We start from the raw sequence: 20,321 nt of genomic DNA, 5'->3' as shown, positions 1-20,321 counted from the left end.
CTGGAGAAAACTGTCTGATGTTATCTTCTATTTTAAAATTTAGACTCAAACTGAGATCTCCTTACGAGGTCTGGGTCTTGATTGTGCGTCCATCTGTAGGAAATAAAATGTATGTATAAAATTCCTACTATTACTAAGTTCTCAATGTTTAGTGGTTTTGTTTCTATTTGCCAGATTACAAGTAATTGATACATTTACAAAATAACAAAGATGACCCTGGTCTTAAAATATGAGAGCCACATCACCCAGCTCTGACAGCCCTCATCAGTTGGCATTGGGTATTTCATGGACTGTAGGTTTGTGCAGCAATATACTGTAGGCGAAAGGTATAGACAGCACATAAGGGGGTGTATAGTAGTAATGTGCAGTATATACTGTAGGTGAGGGGTATAGACAGCACATAAGGGGTGTATAGTAATAATGTGCAGCAGATACTGTGGGTGAGGGGTATAGACAGCACAAAAGGGGTGTATAGTAGTACTGTGCAGCATATACTGTGGGTGAGGGGTATAGACAGCACATAAGGGGGTGTATAGTAGTAATGTGCAGCATATACTGTGGGTGAGGGGTATAGACAGCACATAAGGGGGTGTATAGTAGTAATGTGCAGCATATACTGTGGGTGAGGGGTATAGACAGCACATAAGGGGGTGTATAGTAGTAATGTGCAGCATACACTGTGGGTGAGGGGTATAGACAGCACATAAGGGGGTGTATAGTAGTAATGTGCAGCATACACTGTGGGTGAGGGGTATAGACAGCACATAAGGGGGTGTATAGTAGTAATGTGCAGCATATACTGTGGGTGAGGGGTATAGACAGCACATAAGGGGGTATATAGTAGTAATGTGCAGCACATACTGTGGGTGAGGGGTATAGACAGCACATAAGGGGGTGTATAGTAGTAATGTGCAGCATATACTGTGGGTGAGGGGTATAGACAGCACATAAGGGGGTGTATAGTAATAATGTGCAGCATATACTGTGGGTGAGGGGTATAGACAGCACATAAGGGGGTGTATAGTAGTAATGTGCAGCATATACTGTGGGTGAGGGGTATAGACAGCACATAAGGGGGTGTATAGTAGTAATGTGCAGCATATACTGTGGGTGAGTGGTACAGACAGCACATAAGGGGGTGTATAGTAGTAATGTGCAGCATATACTGTAGGTGAGGGGTATAGACAGCACATAAGGGGTGTATAGTAGTAATGTGCAGCATATACTGTGGGTGAGGGGTATAGACAGCACATAAGGGGTGTATAGTAGTAATGTGCAGCATATACTGTGGGTGAGGGGTATAGACAGCACATAAGGGGGTGTATAGTAGTAATGTGCAGCATATACTGTGGGTGAGGGGTATAGACAGCACATAAGGGGTGTATAGTAGTAATGTGCAGAATATACTGTAGGTGAGGGGTATATACAGCACATAAGGGGAAGTATATTATTAATGTGCAGCATATACTGTGCGTGAGGGGTACAGACAGCACATAAGGGGGTGTATAGTAGTAATGTGCAGCATATACTGTGGGTGAGGGGTATAGACAGCACATAAGGGGTGTATAGTAGTAATGTGCAGCATATACTGTGTGTGATGGGTATAGACAGCACATAAGGGGTGTATAGTAGTAATGTGCAGCATATACTGTGGGTGAGGGGTATAGACAGCACATAAGGGGTGTATAGTAGTACTGTGCAGCATATACTGTGGGTGAGGGGTATAGACAGCACATAAGGGGTGTATAGCAGTAGTGTTGTACAGCATATACTGTGGGTGAGGGGTATAGACAGCACATAAGGGGGTGTATAGTAGTAATGTACAGCATATACTGTGGGTGAGGGGTATAGACAGCACAAAAGGGGGTGTATAGTAGTAATGTGCAGCATACACTGTGTGTGAGGGGTATAGACAGCACATAAGGGGGTGTATAGTAGTAATGTGCAGCATATACTGTAGGTGAGGGGTATAGACAGCACATAAGGGGATGTATAGTAGTAATGTGCAGCATATACTGTAGGTGAGGGGTATAGACAGCACATAAGGGGATGTATAGTAGTAATGTGCAGCATATACTGTAGGTGAGGGGTATAGACAGCACATAAGGGGTGTATAGTAGTAATGTGCAGCATAGACTGTGGGTGAGGGGTATAGACAGCACATAAGGGGTGTATAGTAGTAATGTGCAGCATATACTGTAGGTGAGGGGTATAGACAGCACATAAGGGGTGTATAGTAGTAATGTGCAGCAGATACTGTGGGTGAGGGGTATAGACAGCACATAAGGGGTGTATAGTAATAATGTGCAGCATATACTGTGGGTGAGGGGTATAGACAGCACATAAGGGGGTGTACAGTAGTAATGTGCAGCATATACTGTGGGTGAGGGGTATAGACAGCACATAAGGGGTGTATAGTAATAATGTGCAGCATATACTGTAGGTGAGGGGTATAGACAGCACATAAGGGGTGTATAGTAGTAATGTGCAGCATACACTGTGGGTGAGGGGTATAGACAGCACATAAGGGGTGTATAGTAGTAATGTGCAGCATATACTGTGGGTGAGGGGTATAGACAGCACATAAGGGGTGTATAGTAGTAATGTGCAGCATATACTGTGGGTGAGGGGTATAGACAGCACATAAGGGGTGTATAGTAGTAATGTGCAGCATATACTGTAGGTGAGGGGTATAGACAGCACATAAGGGGGTGTATAGTAGTAATGTGCAGCATATACTGTGAGTGAGGGGTATAGACAGGACATAAGGGGGTGTATAGTAGTACTGTGCAGCATATACTGTAGGTGAGGGGTATAGACAGCACATAAGGGGTGTATAGTAGTAATGTGCAGCATATACTGTGGGTGAGGGGTATAGACAGCACATAAGGGGGTGTATAGTAGTAATGTGCAGCAGATACTGTGGGTGAGGGGTATAGACAGCACATAAGGGGGTGTACAGTAGTAATGTGCAGCATATACTGTGGGTGAGGGGTATAGACAGCACATAAGGGGTGTATAGTAGTAATGTGCAGCATATACTGTGAGTGAGGGGTATAGACAGGACATAAGGGGGTGTATAGTAGTAATGTGCAGCATATACTGTAGGTGAGGGGTACAGACAGCACATAAGGGGGTGTATAGTAGTAATGTGCAGCATATACTGTGGGTGAGGGGTATAGACAGCACATAAGGGGTGTATAGTAGTAATGTGCAGCATATACTGTGGGTGAGGGGTATAGACAGCACATAAGGGGGTGTATAGTAGTAATGTGCAGCATATACTGTGGGTGAGGGGTATAGGCAGCACATAAGGGGGTGTATAGTAGTAATGTGCAGCATATACTGTGGGTGAGGGGTATAGACAGCACATAAGGGGTGTATAGTAGTAATGTGCAGCATATACTGTGGGTGAGGGGTATAGACAGCACATAAGGGGATGTATAGTAGTAATGTGCAGCATATACTGTGGGTGAGGGGTATAGACAGCACATAAGGGGTGTATAGTAGTAATGTGCAGCATATACTGTAGGTGAGGGGTATAGACAGCACATAAGGGGTGTATAGTAGTAATGTGCAGCATATACTGTAGGTGAGGGGTATAGACAGCACATAAGGGGTGTATAGTAGTAATGTGCAGCATATACTGTGAGTGAGGGGTATAGACAGGACATAAGGGGGTGTATAGTAGTAATGTGCAGCATATACTGTGGGTGAGGGGTATAGACAGCACATAGGGGGGTGTATAGTAGTAATGTGCAGCATATACTGTAGGTGAGGGGTATAGACAGCACATAAGGGGGTGTATAGTAGTAATGTGCAGCATATACTGTGGGTGAGGGCTATAGACAGCACATAAGGGGTGTATAGTAGTAATGTGCAGCATATACTGTAGGTGAGGGGTATAGACAGCACATAAGGGGGTGTATAGTAGTAATGTGCAGCATATACTGTGGGTGAGGGGTATAGACAGCACATAAGGGGGTGTATAGTAGTAATGTGCAGCATATACTGTGGGTGAGGGGTATAGGCAGCACATAAGGGGGTGTATAGTAGTACTGTGCAGCATACACTGTGGGTGAGGGGTATAGACAGCACATAAGGGGTGTATAGTAGTAATGTGCAGCATATACTGTGGGTGAGGGGTATAGACAGCACATAAGGGGTGTATAGTAGTAATGTGCAGCATATACTGTGGGTGATGGGTATAGACAGCACATAAGGGGGTGTATAGTAGTAATGTGCAGCATATACTGTGGGTGAGGGGTATAGACAGCACATAAGGGGGTGTATAGTAGTAATGTGCAGAATATACTGTAGGTGAGGGGTATAGACAGCACATAAGGGGATGTATATTATTAATGTGCAGCATATACTGTGCGTGAGGGGTATAGACAGCACATAAGGGGGTGTATAGTAGTAATGTGCAGCATATACTGTGGGTGAGGGGTATAGACAGCACATAAGGGGGTGTATAGTAGTAATGTGCAGCATATACTGTGGGTGAGGGGTATAGACAGCACATAAGGGGGTGTATAGTAGTAATGTACAGCATATACTGTGGGTGAGGGGTATAGACAGCACAAAAGGGGGTGTATAGTAGTAATGTGCAGCATATACTGTGGGTGAGGGGTATAGACAGCACATAAGGGGATGTATAGTAGTAATGTGCAGCATATACTGTAGGTGAGGGGTATAGACAGCACATAAGGGGGTATATAGTAGTAATGTGCAGCATATACTGTGGGTGAGGGGTATAGACAGCACATAAGGGGTGTATAGTAGTAATGTGCAGCATATACTGTGGGTGAGGGGTATAGGCAGCACATAAGGGGTGTATAGTAGTAATGTGCAGCATACACTGTGTGTGAGGGGTATAGGCAGCACATAAGGGGGTATATAGTAGTAATGTGCAGCATATACTGTAGGTGAGGGGTATAGACAGCACATAAGGGGATGTATAGTAGTAATGTGCAGCATATACTGTAGGTGAGGGGTATAGACAGCACATAAGGGGATGTATAGTAGTAATGTGCAGCATATACTGTAGGTGAGGGGTATAGACAGCACATAAGGGGGTATATAGTAGTAATGTGCAGCATATACTGTGGGTGAGGGGTATAGACAGCACATAAGGGGTGTATAGTAGTAATGTGCAGCATATACTGTGGGTGAGGGGTATAGGCAGCACATAAGGGGTGTATAGTAGTAATGTGCAGCAGATACTGTGGGTGAGGGGTATAGACAGCACATAAGGGGGTGTATAGTAGTAATGTGCAGCATATACTGTAGGTGAGGGGTATAGACAGCACATAAGGGGTGTATAGTAGTAATGTGCAGCATATACTGTGGGTGAGAGGTATAGACAGCACATAAGGGGGTGTATAGTAGTAATGTGCAGTATATACTGTAGGTGAGGGGTATAGACAGCACATAAGGGGTGTATAGTAGTACTGTGCAGCATATACTGTAGGTGAGGGGTATAGACAGCACATAAGGGGTGTATAGTAGTAATGTGCAGCATATACTGTGGGTGAGGGGTATAGACAGCACATAAGGGGGTGTATAGTAGTAATGTGCAGCATATACTGTGGGTGAGGGGTATAGACAGCACATAAGGGGTGTATAGTAGTAATGTGCAGCATATACTGTGGGTGAGGGGTATAGGCAGCACATAAGGGGGTATATAGTAGTAATGTGCAGCATATACTGTGGGTGAGGGGTATAGACAGCACATAAGGGGGTGTACAGTAGTAATGTGCAGCATATACTGTGGGTGAGGGGTATAGACAGCACATAAGGGGTGTATAGTAGTAATGTGCAGCATACACTGTAGGTAGGTGAGGGGTATAGACAGCACATAAGGGGGTGTATAATAGTAATGTGCAGCATATACTGTGGGTGAGGGGTATAGACAGCACATAAGGGGGTGTACAGTAGTAATGTGCAGCATATATTGTGGGTGAGGGGTATAGACAGCACATAAGGGGGTGTACAGTAGTAATGTGCAGCATATACTGTGGGTGAGGGGTATAGACAGCACATAAGGGGGTGTACAGTAGTAATGTGCAGCATATACTGTGGGTGAGGGGTATAGACAGCACATAAGGGGGTGTACAGTAGTAATGTGCAGCATATACTGTGGGTGAGGGGTATAGACAGCACATAAGGGGGTGTACAGTAGTAATGTGCAGCATATACTGTGGGTGAGGGGTATAGACAGCACATAAGGGGGTGTACAGTAGTAATGTGCAGCATATACTGTGGGTGAGGGGTATAGACAGCACATAAGGGGGTGTACAGTAGTAATGTGCAGCATATACTGTGGGTGAGGGGTATAGACAGCACATAAGGGGTGTATAGTAGTAATGTGCAGCATATACTGTGGGTGAGGGGTATAGACAGCACATTAGGGGGTGTATAGTAGTACTGTGCAGCATATACTGTGGGTGAGGGGTATAGACAGCACATAAGGGGGTGTATAGTAGTAATGTGCAGCATATACTGTGGGTGAGGGGTATAGACAGCACATTAGGGGGTGTATAGTAGTACTGTGCAGCATATACTGTGGGTGAGGGGTATAGACAGCACATAAGAGGGTGTATAGTAGTAATGTGTAGCATATACTGTGGGTGAGGGGTATAGACAGCACATAAGGGGGTGTATAGTAGTAATGTGCAGCATATACTGTGGGTGAGGGGTATAGACAGCACATAAGGGGGTGTATAGTAGTAATGTGCAGCATATACTGTAGGTGAGGGGTATAGACAGCACATAAGGGGGTGTATAGTAGTAATGTGCAGCATATACTGTGGGTGAGGGGTATAGACAGCACATAAGGGGGTGTATAGTAGTAATGTGCAGCATATACTGTAGGTGAGGGGTATAGACAGCACATAAGGGGTGTATAGTAGTAATGTGCAGCATATACTGTAGGTGAGGGGTATAGACAGCACATAAGGGGGTGTATAGTAGTACTGTGCAGCATACACTGTGGGTGAGGGGTATAGACAGCACATAAGGGGTGTATAGTAGTACTGTGCAGCATACACTGTAGGTGAGGGGTATAGACAGCACATAAGGGGTGTATAGTAGTACTGTGCAGCATATACTGTGGGTGAGGGGTATAGACAGCACATAAGGGGGTGTATAGTAGTACTGTGCAGCATATACTGTGGGTGAGGGGTATAGACAGCACATAAGGGGGTGTATAGTAGTAATGTGCAGCATATACTGTGGGTGAGGGGTATAGACAGCACATAAGGGGGTGTATAGTAGTAATGTGCAGCATATACTGTGGGTGAGGGGTATAGACAGCACATAAGGGGGTGTATAGTAGTAATTTGCAGCATATACTGTGGGTGAGGGGTATAGACAGCACATAAGGGGTGTATAGTAGTAATGTGCAGCATATACTGTGGGTGAGGGGTATAGACAGCACATAAGGGGGTGTATAGTAGTAATGTGCAGCATATACTGTGGGTGAGGGGTATAGACAGCACATAAGGGGGTGTATAGTAGTAATGTGCAGCATATACTGTAGGTGAGGGGTATAGACAGCACATAAGGGGGTGTATAGTAGTAATGTGCAGCATATACTGTAGGTGAGGGGTATAGACAGCACATAAGGGGGTGTATAGTAGTAATGTGCAGCATATACTGTAGGTGAGGGGTATAGACAGCACATAAGGGGTGTATAGCAGTAATGTATGCAGTTAGGGTGTCATGTTGTGTATATGTAACATTACCAGGTGACATATGAAAGGTATTAGAGGAAGTCTATCTGTGGCCGTGTCCTCTGTCTGTCTCTGAGGCAGAGCACAGAACAGCTGGAGGGTGCGGATGTCACACATGACTACGAAGAGATAACTAGAGGAGGGACCCCTCATTATTACAGATCCCCCTCCTCATTACCAATCCTCTGGGTCCCATTGTCCTATCCCGGTAACTCTCAGACACTAAGGCGCTCACACCACAGGGGGTAACTAGTAATCAGGGGGAGTGTACATCACACCATGCCCCCCTGCAGGGATACCCAATACCAGGACACACACTAATGAGTTACCTGCACAGGGGTGTACACCTACATTGTGGGCACTGAGCTGTATTACAAGGACAGGACAGGAGGGGGGTTGGGGCTCAGTACTGTGTAACGTCCTCTGGGGTGTGGAGTTTAGGCTTCTACAAGGAGATACTGGAGAATGGAGCTTTGTCTCCTGCCAGCCGGACAGTATTACAAGATGGTACACTGGGAAGAAGTCCCGGACTTGGTGGTGATAGGCTGCTGGACTAGGGATTCCCTCACACTTCTGCAGAACATTGCATCTGAGAGTTGTGTCTCTGGATGGGCATACAGGTGATTGCAGTGCCTGACATCCGTCAGTACTTGGGATGTGGGCCGCTGCCCCCTCCCAGGTACACTGTGTGTTTAAAATCTGATCTAAGGGACTGGAAAAGAACATGGCGACTGCTTTAGGTACCACTTAGTGTGATGTACTGTATTGTATTACTACCATAACACACAATAAAGATATAGTTCCCTGATGTCCTGTCTGTGCGATCCATGAATTGTAATATTACATAGGGGTATATAATAAGCTAAGTTTCAATACCCAGGTACCTTAAACCAGCACATTGTATAGAGAGTGTGGGGAGGAGACTGGTCAGATCTCTGGTCTGGTAACACACAGTGACATGATGTGAGGGGGAGAGCAGGAGTATAATAGGGGATGATGGCTCCTGATGTATGAGATACACCAGAGAGTGTGGGGAGGAGACTGGTCAGATCTCTGGGCTGGTAACACACAGTGACATGATATGAGGGGGAGAGCAGGAGTATAATAGGGAAGGATGGCTCCTGACTCCGCCACTGGACAGATACATTTCCCTCATTAGTTTGTACTGTTGTAGTGATTGAGCAAGAATCATATATGACTCTTTTCTGAGTAAGTGTTTATTACTCACCTGTGCTGATATCTGTAGGGATTTCCTCCTCCTTACACTGCTGATCACCCATCACATACATCTCTTTTCCCTCTATATCTTCTGCCTTCATATCAGTCACATACATCTCTTCTTCTCCCTCTATATCTTCTGCCTTCATATCAGTCACATACGTCTCTTCTTCTCCCTCTATATCTTCTGCCTTCATATCAGTCACATACATCTCTTCTTCTCCCTCTGTATCTTCTGCCTTCATATCAGTCACATACGTCTCTTCTTCTCCCTCTATATCTTCTGCCTTCATATCAGTCACATACGTCTCTTCTTCTCCCTCTGTATCTTCTGCCTTCATATCAGTCACATACGTCTCTTCTTCTCCCTCTGTATCTTCTGCCTTCATATCAGTCACATACGTCTCTTCTTCTCCCTCTATATCTTCTGCCTTCATATCAGTCACATACATCTCTTCTTCTCCCTCTATATCTTCTGCCTTTATATTAGCCAGACTTTCACCCTAAGTAACCCACAAAACAATAAAATAACAGTTTAGAAATGTCAGATTTCATTAAAATTACATTAATTAGAAGAATTCTGGTTAATAAGACACACACAGCTTCCTACAGATCATATAAAGACACTTTGGAATATTGGTGAGACCCTAAATCCCACCTACCTGATACTCCTGTGGGATCCTGTGATTCTCCTCTGTACAGTCCTGTGAATAAAGCGGATGGGGACATCTCTCTGGGGTATTTCTGTTACCGGGTCCATCTATAGGAAACACACAGTGACTGAGGGCCTGATTCAGAGTGAGAAAGAGCATGTAACTGTGAACCAGGACAAACCATGTTGCAATGCAAGGGGTGCAAATACATACATTATTTTGCATGTAGGGTAAATACTGGCTGCTTTTGCAAGTAGCCCACACATACTGCACAGCTTTATTTTTACACTGCAATTTAGATGTCAGTTTGGACACATCCCTCCCAACTCTAAATCTCTCTGCTCATTATACATCTGCCGCACCTGCAGTGCAGCATGGTTTCACCAAGATGATCAGTTACGTGCTAATTCTCACTCTATTCCCAAAGCTGAATCAGGCCTTGAGTACATTGTATATATGTGATTATCAGGTGATGTGTGTATATAGGGGCCCTCACACCTGCTCTCCCCTGTACAATAAATGACAGTCTCCTCTTACCCAGTGATGTGAGGGGCCGGTGATTCTCTATCATCACGTCCTTGTACAGACCCCTGTGTTCCTCTATATACTCCACCTCCTGCATGGAGACATAGACAGTGACATCCAGACACCTTATAGGAACCTGACACACACAACGATACAGTCATCACCCAGACACATCCCCTGGTGTTACTGTATAATGGCCCATTCCCAGCAGTCACCTCTCCAGGCATCACCCAGACACACCCACTGGTGTTACTGTACAATGTCCCATTCCCAGCAGTCACCTCTCCGGTCATCACCCAGACACATCCCATGGTGTTACTGTACAATGTCCCATTCCCAGCAGTCACCTCTCCGGTCATCACCCAGACACATCCCCTGGTGTTACTGTACAATGTCCCATTCTCAGCAGTCACCTCTCCGGTCACCACCCAGACACATCCCCTGGTGTTACTGTACAATGTCCCATTCCCAGCAGTCACCTCTCCGGTCATCACCCAGACACATCCCCTGGTGTTACTGTACAATGTCCCATTCCCAGCAGTCACCTCTCCGGTCATCACCCAGACACATCCCCTGGTGTTACTGTACAATGTCCCAATCCCAGCAGTCACCTCTCCGGTCATCACCCAGACACATCCCCTGGTGTTACTGTATAATGTCCCATTCCCAGCAGCCACCTCTCCGGTCATCACCCAGACACATCCCCTGGTGTTACTGTATAATGTCCCATTCTCAGCAGTCATCTCTCCGGTCATCACCCAGACACATCCCCTGGTGTTACTGTATAATGTCCCATTCCCAGCAGTCACCTCTCCGGTCATCACCCAGACATCCCCCGGTGTTACTGGTAAATGTCCCATTCTCAGCAGTCACCTCTCCAGTCATCACCCAGACACATCCCCCGGTGTTACTGTATAATGTCCCATTCCCAGCAGTCACCTCTCCAGTCATCACATAGACACATCCCCCGGTGTTACTGTATAATGTCCCATACTCAGCAGTCACCTCTCCAGTCATCACCCAGACACATCCCCCGGTGTTACTGTATAATGTCCCATTCCCAGCAGTCACCTCTCCAGTCATCACCCAGACACATTCCCCGGTGTTACTGTATAATGTCCCATTCTCAGCAGTCACCTCTCCAGTCATCACCCAGACACATCCCCCGGTGTTACTGTATAATGTCCCATTCCCAGCAGGCACCTCTCCAGTCATCACCCAGACACATCCCCCGGTGTTACTGTATAATGTCCCATTCCCAGCAGTCACCTCTCCAGTCATCACCCAGACACATCCCCTGGTGTTACTGTATAATGTCCCATTCCCAGCAGTCACCTCTCCAGTCATCACCCAGACACATCCCCTGGTGTTACTGTATAATGTCCCATTCCCAGCAGTCACCTCTCCAGTCAGCAGGTGAATGTTATTGTTGATGAGTTCCAGCATCTTCTGGTCATTGTGTCTCTCATGTATCAGTGAGTGAGGTGGAGGCACCGTGATGGGGCTCTGGGTCCTGCTCAGTCCTCCTGACACACGGGGATGGCTGCTGGGAGTCTCATGCTCACCGGATGTCTTCTTCACTACTGTGTAATCCTGTGTATTGGGGGAGACATCAATGAGGAGGTCAATTAAACTCCACCTAAATGGGGCTGTTTATTTAGATGATCACTTTGCATAATATACAAGAAGACTATTTCACTAAAGCAAGTATTATAGCAATCTCCTATATGCAAGAAAATGTAGAGTATATAGTATCTCCTACAGCTCCAACATCTTTGTGTCAGTGACAGAAAGAAAACAACAGTGAGGACTGTGGGACTAATACTAATATCTGAGACCAGCTCCCTGCTGCTTGCTTAATAATATAGATATAAGTGATGTCACTGTGACACTCCCAGATCCCCTCACCTCCCCAGTCATGTCCCTGTATTATTACTATAGATATAAGTGATGTCACTGTGACACTCCCAGATCCCCTCACCTCCCCAGTCATGTCCCTGTATTATTACTATAGATATAAGTGATGTCACCGTGACAACCCCAGATCCCCTCACCTCCCCAGGCATGTCCCTGTATTATTACTATAGATATAAGTGATGTCACTGTGACACCCCCAGATCCTCTCACCTCCCCAGTCATGTCCCTGTATTATTACTATAGATATAAGTGATGTCACTGTGACACTCCCAGACCCTCTCACCTCCCCAGTCAAGTCCCTGTATTATTACTATAGATATAAGTGATGTCACTGTGACACTCCCAGACCCTCTCACCTCCCCAGTCAAGTCCCTGTATTATTACTATAGATATAAGTGATGTCACTGTGACACTCCCAGATCACCTCACCTCCCCAGTAAGCAGGTAGATTATCTCCAGGGTGAGATGTAAGATCCTCTCAGTTCTGTGACTCTCGTCCTTGTCCATCCTCAGTGAATCAGAGATAATATAGAATGTGTAATAAATAGTAATAAAGACTCTGGTTGCTCACAACAGGACTGTCTAGGAATATATAAAATAAATATAATAAATATCACAGAGAACACATGTAACACAGTCAGACATGTTACACTGGGTGATCAGTAAGTCTTCCCTTTCCCCCCCAGCCATAGAGCCCTGGTCAGTGTCTGTCAGAGGTTCCTGTGACCCAGCCCCATAAAGCTCCTCAGAGGCCATCACACAACGCTGTACTGTATAAGGTTACACCAATGCTCCTCTCCTGGCCGGGGGTCTTATTCCTCCCAGACACATATTTGGTACAATTTGCTCCACGTGTATCTTTTACAAACGCATGAATTAGGGATGTTGGGAATTTTTACTTTTGTTTTACATTTATTCCAGAAAGAGAGAATCTGTGACTATACTGAGGTCATACAGGTAACAGGGGTGTGAGGGGAGAGTACACAGGAGAGCAGAAGGGGTGCAGATATGGGGAGAGAATCTGTGACTATACTGAGGTCATACAGGTAACGGGTGTGAGGGGAGAGTACACAGGAGAGCAGAAGGGGTGCAGATATGGGGAGAGAGTCTGTGACTATACTGAGGTCATACAGATAACAGGGGTGTGAGGGGAGAGTACACAGGAGAGCAGAAGGGGTGCAGATATGGGGAGAGGGGAACTAACGGAGGAATACAGAGCACACAACAGAGGGTGTAACAGCTGTACAGGCCACTCCCTTGTATAATAGGACACCACGGGCTGCGCCCCCTGTATAAGGCAACTCAGGCCACTCCCCCTGTATAGAAGAACATAGGATGTTCCCCCTGAATAGTAAAGAGAAACAGGCCATAATAGGCACCACAGGCTGCTCTCCCTGTACAGTAGGACACCGCAGTCTGTTCCCACTGTATAGTAGGACACCACAGGCCACTTGTTCAGTATAGTAGGACACCACAGGCCACTCCCCCTGTATAGTAGGACACTACAGGTCACTCCCCTGGTATATAAGGACACCACAGGCGCTCTCCCTGTATAAGACACCGAAGGCTGCTCCTCCTGTATAGTAGGACACACTGCAGGCTGCTCTAACTAAATAATAGGACACCGCAGTACGCTCCACATGTAAAGAAGGACACCGCAGGCCACTTGACCAGTATAGTAGGGAAACACAGGCCACTTCCCCTGTATAGAAGAGTGCAACAAGCTGATACCGCTGTATAGGAAGGCACCACAGGTTGGTCCCCCTGTATGGTAGGACAACACAGGATGCTCCGCCTGTATAGTAGAGGGCAACAGGCCGCTTCCCCTGTATAGTAGGATACCACTGGATGCTCCCCCTGTATAGTAGGACACTACCGACTGCTCCCCTGTATAATAAGACACCACAGGCTGCTGTCCCTGTATAGTAGGACACAACAGGCTGCTATTCCTGTATAGTAGGACATCACAGGCCACTCCCCCTGTATAGTGTTGGACAACACATGCCAATCCCATTGTGCAGTAGGACAATGCAGGCTGCTACCACTGTGTAGGACACCACAGGCTGCTCCCCCTGTATAGGACGAGACCACCGGCAGCTCCACCTATATAGTGTAGGACACCACAGGCCACTCCCTCTGTACAGTAAGATGCCATTACCTTCTTCTGTTTGACACTGCAAGGTTGCATTTTTCGCGCTTGAGTTAAAAAAAACTTCCGTCAAGTCCATTCTCCCTTATATAATAATACTACCACATATACAGTCAGGTGCATAAATATTGGGACATTGACAGAATTTTAATATTTGGGCCTCTATTCACCACCACAATGGCTTTGAAATTAAACAAACAAGATGTGCTTTAACTGCAGACTTCCAGATTTAATTTGAGGGTAATTACATCCAAATCAGGTGAACGGTGTAGGAATTACAACGGTTTCTATATGTGCCTCCCACTTTTTAAGGGGCCAAAAGTAATGGGACTATCAACTCAAAAGCTATTGCCTTGTTATTTCATTATCAATTAAGCAGGTAAAAGGTCCGGAGTTGATTCTAGGTGTTACATTTGCATTTGGAATCAGTTGCTGTCGACTCTAAATATGAGATCCAAAGAGCTGTCACTATCAGTGAAGCAAGCCATCATTAGGCTGAAAAATCAAAACAAACCCATCAGATAGATAGCAAAAACATTAGGTGTGGCCAAATCAACTGTTTGGAACATTCTTAAAAAGAAAGAACGCACCGTAGAGCTCAGCAACACCAAAAGACCCGGAAAACAACTGTGGTGGATGACAGAAGAATTATTTCCCTGGTGAAGAAAAACCCCTTCACAACAGTTGGCCATATCAAGAACACTCTCCAGGAGGTAGGTGTATATGTGTCAAAGTCAACAATCAAGAGAAGACTTCACAAGAGTGAATATAGAGGGTTCACCACAAGATGTAAACCATTGGTAAGCCACAAAAACAGGAAGACCAGATTAAAGTTTGCCAAACAACATCTAAAAAAGCCATTACAGTTCTGGAACAACATCCTATGGACAGATGAGACAAAGATCAACTTGTACCAGAGTGATGGAAAGAGAAGAGTATGGAGAAGGAAAGGAACTGCTCATGATCCAAAACATACCACCTCATCAGTGAAGCATGTTGGTGTTAGAGTCATGGCGTGGGGATGTATGGCTGCCAATGGAACTGGTTCCCTTGTATTTATTGATAATGTGACTGCTGACAAAAGTAGCAGAATTAATTCTGAAGTGTTTCAGGCAATATTATATGCTCATATTAAGTCAAATGCTTCAGAACTCATTGGACGGCGCTTCACAGTGCAGATGGACAATGACCAGAAGCATACTGCAAAAGCAACCAAAGAGTTTTTTAAGGATAAAAAGTGGAATGTTATGCAATGGCCAAGTCAATCCCCTGACCTGAATCCGATTGAGCATGCATTTCACTTGATGAAGACAAAACTGAAGGGAAAATGCCCCAAGAACAAGCAGGAACTGAAGACATTTGCAGTAGAGGCCTGGCAGACTATCACCAGGGATGAAACCCAGCGTCTGGTGAGGTCTATGCGTTCCAGACTTCAGGCTGTAATTGCCTGCAAAGGATTTGCAACAAAGTATTAAAAAATGAAAGTTAGATTTAGGATTGTTTAGTTTGTCCCATTACTTTTGGCCCCTTAAAAAGTGGGAGGCACATATAGAGACCGTTGTAATTCCTACACCGTTCACCTGATTTGGATGTAATTACCCTCAAATTAAATCTGAAAGTCTGCAGGTAAAGCACATCTTGTTTGTTTCATTTCAAAGCCATTGTGATGGTGAATAGAGGCCAAAATATGAAAATTCAGTCAATGTCCCAATATTTATGCACCTGACTGTAAGTGTGTGGTGAGATCTATTTTTCCATGCTGAAGTATCACTAAACAGTTCCCTCTTCTCTTTATATTATTACAACATATCAGTCTGTGGTAACAGGTGATTTAATCCCCCTTATATATCACTGTAGTCCCTTATCCGCTAAATATTAATAATATAGCGTTCTGGCTAGGCTGTTTTAGTGGGTGACCTTCCCGATTTCAAAGGGCAGAATGCACCCTGCCCCTTTGGCAGCGCCCTGTTGGCAAATCCCTAAAACAACATGCCGGGTGGTGACCCCACCTGCGGACTGCAGTGCCCCTCGGGTGGGAAAAATTGCGGTGCAGTGCTCACCACTGGTGAATATTCACAGAGAAGGGAGAGCTTGGGGGCAGCCTAACTGGGTCCCCAAGAGTGATGAACAGGGGGCGAATCATGCCCCCTTTGCAGGCGAGCGCTCAAGTGCCATACCCCTTGCCGAACCTAGAATGAACACTAATAATACCACATATCAGTGAGTGCTGGAAGCTGTTATTCTCCCTCATATATCACTGTACAGTCCCATTCCCCCATATATACTAATAATACTACATAGTGTTGTGCTGGGAGCTGTGTTATTCCCCCTCATATATCACTGTACAGTCCCCTCCCCCTATATAATAATAATACCACATATCAGTGTGTGCTGGGAGCTGTGTTATTCCCCCTCATATATCACTGTACAGTCCCCTCCCCCCTATATAATAATAATACCACATAGTGTTGTGCTGGGAGCTGTGTTATTCCCCCTCATATATCACTGTACAGTCCCCTCTTCCCTATATAATAATAATACCACATATCAGTGTGTGCTGGGAGCTGTGTTATTCCCCCTCATATATCACTGTAGTCCCCTCTCCCCTATATAATAATAATACCACATAGTGTGTGCTTGGAGCTGTGTTATTCTCCCTCATATATCACTGTACAGACCCCTCTTCCCTATATAATAATAATACTACATAGTGTTGTGCTGGGAGCTGTGTTATTCCCCCTCATATATCACTGTACAGACCCATCTCCCCTATGTAATAATATTACATATCAGTGTGTGCTGGGAGCTGTGTTATTCCCCCACATATATCACTGTATGGTCCCCTCTCCCTATATAATAATAATACCACATATCAGTGTGTGCTGGGAGCTGTTATTCCTCCTCATATATCACTGTACTGTCCCCTCCTCCTATATAATAATAATACCACATAGTGTGTGCTGAAAGCTGTAATATTTCCCCTCATATATCACTGTACGGTCCCCTTTCCCCTATATAATAATAATACCACATATCAGTGTGTGCTGGGAGCTGTGTTATTCCCCCTCATATATCACTGTACAGTCCCCTCTCCCCTATATAATAATAATACCACATATCAGTGTGTGCTGGGAGCTGTGTTATTCCCCCTCATATATAACTGTACAGTCCCCTCTCCCCCTATATAATAATAATACCACATATCAGTGTGTGCTGGGAGCTGTGTTATTCCCCCTCATATATCACTGTACAGTCCCCTCTCCCCTATATAATAATAATACCACATATCAGTGTGTGCTGGGAGCTATGTTATTCCCCCTCATATATAACTGTACAGTCCCCTCTCCCCCTATATAATAATAATACCACATATCAGTGTGTGCTGGGAGCTGTGTTATTCCCCCTCATATATCACTGTAGTCCCCTCTCCCCCTATATAATAATAATACCACATATCAGTGTGTGCTGGAAGCTGTGTTATTCCCTCTCATATATCACTGTACAGTCCCCTCTCCCCTATATAATAATAATACCACATATCAGTGTGTGCTGGGAGCTATGTTATTCCCCCTCATATATAACTGTACAGTCCCCTCTCCCCCTATATAATAATAATACCACATATCAGTGTGTGCTGGGAGCTGTGTTATTCCCTCTCATATATCACTGTACAGTCCCCTCTCCCCTATATAATAATAATACCACATATCAGTGTGTGCTGGGAGCTGTGTTATTCCCTCTCATATATCACTGCACGGTCCCCTCTCCCCTATATAATAATAATAGCACATATCAGTGTGTGCTGGGAGCTGTGTTATTCCCCCTATCTAATAATAATATAATTTATAATGGACACGTTACCTAGCTCCGGCTGTCCGGAATATCTATGACAAAATGGCAGCTAAAGCCCCTGTGGCCCCGCCCCCTCTGCTCTGTGACTGGTAGACTATAAGAATATGGCCGCCGGTCACCGTACAAGCGGACACCATTAGATAATACTGTTGTTAATCTAGTGATGAAGCTGCTAGCGGCAGTTGCCAGTGGCTGCCTGATTGGCTACTCGCTACTGCCAATCACCGCACTGAGGGGGAGCGGTTACTTCGATTAGAGGGGCGGGGCAGACAGTAGCCATAGCTACACGGAGGTGAGTAGTGCGGGGCGTGGTTATCAACAGGGGGCGTTTCTTTTTTGTCGGCAGCTTCCGGGTCGCATTCCACTAACATCAGGAAGAAGCAGCAGGTGATGGTATTTATTGTTATTATACAGGGGGAGCAGACTGTGGTGCCTCAATACTTTCATCATACAGGCAGAGCAGACACCAGTGTTATATATAATACAGGGGTAACAGACCCTGGTGTTATGTTCAGCTGGAGCAACCTCTAGTGCTGCAATATGTATATACAGGTAGAGCAGACGCCAGTGTTGGTATATTACAGGTGGAGCAGATGCTTTGTTACTGTAATACAGCTTCAGCAGACTCTGGTGCTGCATAATTATACAGGTAACAACAACAGAAGCAGAAAGTTCTCTCTATATTTTGGGGCACTCACCCTACTAATAATATAACGTAACCTGTAATAGTGTCAGTAAGAAATGACCGAGGTGTTATCCGTATAGCGCAATAAGTCAGGAAATACACACAATGTAACAGAAAGACGATATAAAGCCTGGTCTAACCAGGGCCAATAACCCCTCAGCACTGACCAGCTGTGTGATGGGAGACGTATATACTGATTATCTGTATCATTTATGGTCAGACATATACATCATCACCCAGTGCTCAGAGGTATGGGGAATATATATATATATATATATATATATATATATATATATATATATATCACTATTAGTGTAAGGAGGAAGATTCCCTCTGTGTAATAAAGTGTCGGTAACCAGTAGAAGCGTCTGTATTTGATTTTTGATACAAAATAGGACCTTTGGCCTTTTTATGGTTTGTGTATTATAGTGTAACCTATTTATGTGTCTATGAGTTTTTAATCACATGATATAATTGCCAGTAATTAAGTTATTTGCAGCAGTGCTCCCACCCTTGGTGTATATATACATTTAGAATCTGTGTGTATATATATACAAACAAAGTATTTCCTAGAGAAGCACGTTGTGCCCCCTATGGAAACAAATGAAGCGGCACTCCCATGATGAAAAAAGACGAAGTGTATTAAAAGATTACATGATACACTGTAAAAGTCGACGTTTCAAGGCCTCCTAGGACCTTATCTTCAGGACCAGTGTAACACAGGGGGCACAACGTGCTTCTCTAGGAAATATTTTGTTTACATGCTGAATTTAACAAGGCACCCATTAATATTTGGACTAATTGGGCTAGTGCCAAACCACAATGTTGTGTGGATGTGTGTGTGTGTATATATATATATATATGTGTGTGTATATATCTATATATCTATCTGTATATATATATACATACATACATACATACATACAGTCAGGTCCATAAATATTGGGACATTGACAGAATTTTCATATTTTGTCCTCTACTCACCACCACAATGGTTTTGAAATGAAACAAACAAGATGTGATTTAACTGCAGACTTTCAGATTTAATTTGAGGGTAATTACATCCAAATCAGGTGAACGGTATAGGAATTATAACGGTTTCTATATGTGCCTCCCACTTTTTAGGGGGCCAAAAGTAATGGGACAAACTAAACAATCCTAAATCTAACTTTCACTTTTTAATACTTTGTTGCAAATCCTTTGCAGGCAATTACAACCTGAAGTCTGGAATGCATAGACATCACCAGATGCTGGGTTTCATCCCTGGTGATGCTCTGCCAGGCCTCTACTGCAAATGTCTTCAGTTCCTGCTTGTTCTTGGGGCATTTTCCCTTCAGTTTTGTCTTCATCAAGTGAAATGCATGCTCAAGCGGATTCAGGTCAGGGGATTGACTTGGCCATTGCATAACATTCCACTTTTTAGCCTTAAAAAACTCTTTGGTTGCTTTTGCAGTATGCTTCGGGTCATTGTCCATCTGCACTGTGAAGCGCTGGCCAATGAGTTCTGAAGCATTTGACTGAATATGAGCATATAATATTGCCCGAAACACTTCAGAATTCATTCTGCTGCTTTTGTCAGCAGTCAC

The 20,321-nt window shown here is 44.7% G+C and overlaps 2 protein-coding genes across 2 annotated transcripts in view; both read right to left on the bottom strand.

The window, feature by feature from the left end:
- The window catches only part of LOC148502496 (uncharacterized), a 258,997-nt gene that overhangs the window by 70,602 nt on the left and 168,074 nt on the right, over window positions 1–20,321 (bottom strand).
- LOC148502500 (uncharacterized) lies at window positions 10–12,556 on the bottom strand. Its single transcript, XM_088449784.1, has 6 exons — window positions 12,479–12,556; window positions 11,534–11,725; window positions 10,145–10,268; window positions 9,617–9,714; window positions 8,965–9,322; window positions 10–93 (listed from the first exon to the last, which is right to left on the bottom strand). Exons 1-6 carry the CDS (start codon window positions 12,554–12,556, stop codon window positions 62–64), a joined length of 882 nt encoding a protein of 293 aa, XP_088305910.1. The 3' UTR covers window positions 10–61.

This window comes from Taudactylus pleione, unplaced genomic scaffold (genome assembly GCF_031769625.1).
Source record: "Taudactylus pleione unplaced genomic scaffold, aTauple2 ptg000495l, whole genome shotgun sequence".
In the NCBI taxonomy this organism is placed as follows: Eukaryota; Metazoa; Chordata; class Amphibia; order Anura; family Myobatrachidae; genus Taudactylus; species Taudactylus pleione.
The sequence above is the reverse complement of the archived record's forward strand: the minus strand, read 5'-3'. Positions and strand labels throughout refer to the sequence as shown.